Source organism: Rhea americana, unplaced genomic scaffold (assembly GCF_003343005.1).
Source record: "Rhea americana isolate MKP2758 unplaced genomic scaffold, rheAme1 scaffold_40, whole genome shotgun sequence".
NCBI lineage: Eukaryota > Metazoa > Chordata > Aves > Rheiformes > Rheidae > Rhea > Rhea americana.
The window spans coordinates 5,894,329-5,900,328 of record NW_028186535.1 but is presented as its reverse complement, the minus strand read 5'-3'; the positions used below and the strand labels follow the sequence as shown (position 1 = coordinate 5,900,328).

The 6,000-nt window shown below is 35.5% G+C and overlaps 1 protein-coding gene across 3 annotated transcripts in view; it reads right to left on the bottom strand.

Moving 5' to 3' along the window:
• Positions 1 to 549: 549 nt before the first annotated feature.
• SS18 (SS18 subunit of BAF chromatin remodeling complex) overlaps positions 550 to 6,000 on the bottom strand; it is a 44,595-nt gene continuing 39,144 nt past the window's right edge. For all 3 annotated transcript variants that reach the window (XM_085314347.1, XM_085314349.1, XM_085314348.1), the window contains 2 exons: positions 4,416 to 4,549; positions 550 to 2,257 (listed from right to left, as the gene is read on the bottom strand). In XM_085314347.1, the coding sequence (XP_085170473.1) occupies positions 2,231 to 2,257; positions 4,416 to 4,549 (161 nt within the window). In that variant the 3' untranslated portion in view covers positions 550 to 2,230. The remainder of the gene's footprint in view (positions 2,258 to 4,415; positions 4,550 to 6,000) is intronic.

Sequence of the window (6,000 nt, the reverse complement as noted above, 5' to 3'; positions counted from 1 at the left end):
AGGAATAAGGCAATTTTTGTCACCATCAATTAAAAACTTTTACGAAACAGGACTGTTATAAAACAATTAAACCTTGCAAATGCAGTAGTCTCTAGGAAGGAAACCCTGGAGGAAATTCTGCTTATTAAAATTGCAATTTTAGTTTCCATTAAAAAGAAGAATAAGACAACAGAAGATGGGCTGGCAAGACAAATTATTTCTTAATGTCAGTTGAGCTTATTTCAAATAAGATAACGTATCTACACCAGGTTGGGTTCAACACATTTTTGCCTCCTCAACTCATTTATCTAATTCAGTCATCTTGATTATAACCTCATGGACCTGCATTTTCAGGAAGAATTTCATAACAAACAACCTACACAACATGCTGATTACTGAACAGTTAATTCTAATTAAGTTGGCTATAGCAAGAGAATTTTGATAAAGTCCTAGAATGTAAATACAGTTTGGTTATCCTGGCCCAACTTCCATATAATAAAACCCACAGCAGAGTCTCCAGATGAGACATCAGAGTGATAGAGATCTAATTTAAAGAAACAAATGAGAAAATTAAAATCACAAATAATTTATTCTTCCATTAGAATTGATGGAGTACAGTTTTAAATAGCAATGAAGTACACAGTGGTGGAAAATTGGCACAGAACCTACAAGTATTTCATTCATAATAATGCTCCTCATACCATATCTCTTCAAATCTTGACGTGTATTTTCTATCAACCAACTTTAAGTAAAAGAAAATTGTTTTCTCTTTAAAAATGATGAAAAAAATTAAAATCTTGTTTTCCACATATAAGGTCATACACATAATATAAACATCCTTTTTTTTCCCCCATATTCAAACATGATTGCCAACTGAAAAAATATGATTTTACTCCTGGGCTAATTTTAAGTTATGTCCTTTATAAAAGTTGCCAGGAATTCTTGTATGCATATATTCTTGCATATCAGAATATCCATTATTTTATCTGATGTACAGTTGCAGGACTGTCTCAAAACCAATTTTTGTTTACTATGCTACTGATCAAGGTGCTGCGTCTATCTCACATGCAACACTATAAGCATTAATGCAGTTCAAAATAAATTTGGCATTTACCTCACCAACAGGTTTTAATTTGATGTTCTAAGACATCTCTTGGTCTCATGTTAACCAGTAAGAAGAATGGACACACACACARAATGCCCCCTTTCTAAAGATATTAACTCCCAGTTAGGAAAGTTTAGATAGGTTTTACAAAGTCTTCTAGGCTATTTTGATACATACAAATTATTCAACTAAAGGTTAAAATACACTTACACAATACAGTCCTGTTCTCCATATTCTTTTCCAAATTCTTTGCATATTCAAGTCAAGTATAATTAACACTTGTCATTTTCTGTGTTATTGCAATTATTAGGAAGGATTACAGCTTGCTTGATGTGAAGCTGTGACAAAACACAGAGATATAACCCAAATATTTATCTTGTTAACCCAAAAAGTTTGCAGGAAATTGTCAAACTATGTTAGAAACAATTTTTACAAAAATGCTTCACTCAAAAACTGGAAAGCTTAAAAAATTAATCTTTGCACAAGACTATATTATACTGTCCTTAATTATGTTCCCATTTAGATGACTGGGATTCTTATTCTTTGTATATGAACCTATCAGTGATGTATGATGCTCTTCGTCTTTTTTCACTGTTATCTTTACTGTACACCATTTCGAGGACTTATACAATCAAGCACTTATCATGCCCCTATCCATTTTAACAGTAGATTTCTTATTCTGCCCAGCGAGTAGTGTACTGTCTTGCATATTTACCACATGAAAAACATAATATACAAAATATTGCTGTTGTAAAAAGTGTGCATTTCCCCTTTCCCCCTACAAAAAAAAATCCGTGGAAAAAATATTAAATTCCCATAACCTTCATAAACATACAAAGCTGTTCGCACCTTTCCATCTGTAACAGTCTATTTGATATACAGTTCTCAGCTCACTGCAAATTATGTCACATATTTTCTGTCCAATATTGCCATCTAGAGTAGAGATGGGAAATCAGTTTCTCAAAATCTACAGTCTTTTGTAATTAACCCATGAAGACTGTGTAGTATAAAACAGCCATTTATCCACGAGATTTTTTTCCAAAAGCTAGATGGATTGGGAAGTTCTCATCTCAGGAAGATGTCCACAGTGTTGAGGAAACAATATGGCTGCTAATAGATACTGCCTACCGGAATGTGAGTATTTTTTCACTGTTGATAATTTCCATACTGACCCTAAAAAGGAAATTTAAAATAAGGAATTAGACTAGCAGGTAGCTTTCCAGTATTAAAAGCTGAAATCAGAAGAACAATCATGTTAAATGGTATAAACATATGACAGTAAGTGGTAAGTTGATTTAAGTAGTAAAAAGTTTCACCTCACTAAATCCTTTATGTTTTCATGTGTAAATAAGACTAATGATATGGATTTAAAACCAGGAACTTAATAGAATCATGTCTTTAAATACAGCAGACTGCTGTGAAATTTGCAAAACACTCAAAAATAAAAGATGGGAATTACTTCCCACCTAAACATCCAAGTATATTTTAAAAAGACTATGTCACCTAAATTCAAAGAAGTTTAGAAAACTAAACTGCTTGCAGACATATCTAATATACTCATGTAACAGGCATCACAGAACAGACGGATAAAAKTAACTCAAAAACCAAGGCACATTATGGTGAACATGAATATGTAATCAGCTTATTCCACAGGAATCAAATTTTCTGTCGATCTGATCCACAGAATTATTCCCCTTGTTGATATCCTCTACTTCCTTTGACGGAGAAGTCCAATGCGACGTACTGAAGAGGAGGGCAGAGGTGAAAGCCTCAATGCTACAGACTTACCATAATCTTTTACCAGTGTTCAGAGCTCATAGAAGAAGTTAGCATGCTATCAAGCAAACATTCTTCAAAGTGCTATTTCACAAAAATTTGTTTTTTTTTTTTTCTGTCAACATTCCACATAAATACTATCACAATAAGGCAATACTTTAAATGCCATTTTTATGTTGCAATGTCACATTTCTCCATTGTAACACACTGATCAATGGGGAARAAGAGTTTCAGAACAGCTGCCAGATGAGTATTTAAGCAGTGTAATTCCTACAGGAATGGCTAGTATGAAAGAGTGGGAAGGCCTTCTATAATTGAATTTCCCAATGGAACTTAGATTGCACAAACTGGAGGACTAGAACATACCTACACAGAGGGTTATCCATTTTTACCATGAAAGAATCTGAAACTCAGCAAACTGAGTTTCCTTCACCCTACATTTGCCACCAGCAAAGCATTTTCCTACAGATTATTTTTCGTATGAGAGAGACATTACTGCCTGCAAAATTTATTTTTTAAATAATTAGGAGAAATAATTCCACCTCTAAGCTACCACACTAAAAGAGTCTGTCCCTTTCTCCTCGTCTTTTCTAAATTCTGCAGAAAGGGAGTAAACTATTCTCCTTTTGAAATGCTGATACTTGTATATATTCTTATTTCTAAGGTAAGTTCTTATTAAAAATTCAACCAACCCTTTACTGACCTATCACAATTCTCTTTGAACACCAGAACCTCAATTCGATCATAGTATATATTCAGTTATATCGATTTTATTTATGCCAAGTAATWCTGTCTACTCCAATGATGTTCCTGAACTGTTTATACTGCTAAGATTAGACTTTTATAGTTTAGTAACGTTTACATGAGTAATGCCTCTGCTTCGTGCTTTAATGAGAAGGTAGTTTTACAGGAGTCCTCAAGAACAACTCCAGCCTAGTGGGCATTTTTCTTTAATTTATCTCAGTAGTGATAGGAAAGCAGCAGTTGATTTTCAAGTCACTTTCCCATGTTCAGCATTCCTTTATACTGCTTAGAGGAAACCTGTGCAAAAGCAGGCTTCATACCTGCAGTTCTACATACACATACATACATACACACACAGTTCTACAACAGACGAACTTTAGTCGTTCACTTCAGGTACTTCTGCAGCTGGAGAGGAAGATTACTGGATTTGTGTTTGTGGAAAATTCAGACATTTTTAATGCAAAGTAGTAATGAACAATGAGTCTACATGGGATCAACTTTCACAACAATCATTTACCTTTTCACCTTTAGATTATGAAGCAGATCACTTCAGTTTTTAAGGTTCAAAAATACAGTCTGTAGGCCCTCACTTTGCCAAACTGCATTAAACTCTACAAACTCAGAAAAGAATGACTTATCACATCTCCAGATAATTATTTCTGAATAACTCATATGGAAATAAAAGCAAAAGAGTTGCCTATACACAACAGAGACCATGTTCTCAAATTCATTAGCTTAAACGCCTGCAACAAACTAAAACTATTGAATGAGCATGTGAGAATCACAATATTCTGTTTAAATGAATGCATACCTGATCATATCCATAAGGCCTCTGCTGCGGTGGCTGTGGTGGCCCAGGCTGTGTGGGTCTGTATCCCCCATACTGCTGGCCCTGTCCTTGTGGATAATTTGGATACTGAGGTCCTGGGCCACTCTGGGAAGGGCCTGGAAATCATTAAAATGGAAATAACAGAAGAAGGAAGAATTGATTAAAGGAGTTAGAAAGAAGCAGTGGTAAAAGCATTACCTTTTAAATTCAGCAGGGCTCAGAAATAGCACTACTGTGCAATAAGGCCATCTCCTACCTAAAAATGTATCAAGGATCAGTGGTCCTCCTCTTACACTGGAATACACCTTAGCTGACAGGGCCTGTGCTCTAACCATAGATCACTTTTTATTACCAATGCACATAGTTCCACACACTAGGTCACAGGACAGGAAGAATAAGGCAAAAAATTACAAACAGGAATCATGATCATTTCGTAGGATTTAAGGAGACACACTCTCCTCCTGCAATATGCTGCTCCAGGTCCAGACCCTTTCATTCCAGGAGCATTCAAAATGATCACTTGCATTTAGCATTTGGACTTTTGAAGAGACTAGCAGTGCTGCACTGCCTAATAATCAGTTCTCACATCATGGCAGGCAATCATAAATGGAGTAAGCAAGCAAGTTACACACATAAAATATGAGCTGTGACAATCAGTAAATGCTACTGTGGAATGGAAAAAGGCACCCTCTACTCACTGCTCACTCCTCTGGTCATTTTCACTTTCCCAGAAAAGGGTAGAAAAGAACTTTGGCTCCAGCTTTTTTTTGGCTGTAAAAGGAAGCAGTTCTTTTGTCTATACAAATTTTCTGCCACCACTTACAGGGACTCTTCTTTCCAGCCAGTTTACCACTGGAAGCTGCATGTTACTACCATAAGGCACTGCAGACACGTTCCAAACAAAACAAACTTCATCCCCTCCCACCTWATGAAGATGAGGTACTAAATCTTTCAGTGATACTCCAAGTGGCTTGTTTGCAACAGATGTCTTGTAAGTTACATTTTTCAGCACCACCCCTTAAATTGGTAGGGTCGGGAATTCCTGCAGCTCTCTAGGAAGTGCCTTCTGTGCAAATCTATTTTTTTTCCAGAAAAAAATGAATATGTTTTAGCAATAACGTGATTCACTGCTAGCAAGTGCTAGTTTTAGCTACAGGCATTGAACGTTTAGACGACATCAGCTGCTAACTTTGGATAATTTTGGATCTGTGACAGAGTCAAAAAGATGACCTGGAGAAGGAAAGCTTCATAGGCTATTACCTTTCTTCTCAGGCCTCAAATCCCCTTGAACTATACAGTTTCAGCTTTCTGCCGGGAGACAAAACTTAGAAGATTGATAACAACGACTGAGATGCTGATTTATTTTTTCAAATTAGTAAACAATTAAATATTAAGTCCAAGCAAAAATACTACATCCTAAAAAGCGCTGCGTTCATCTGACAAATGAAACTTGGTTTCATTTATTCATGGCAATTCTTCACAGTGATTCTTCATAGTAGAATTGTAAATGTTCAGTAACGGATTTTGTAAAATAAAAATGGAATCTATTTATTTGGGACTTTAATAC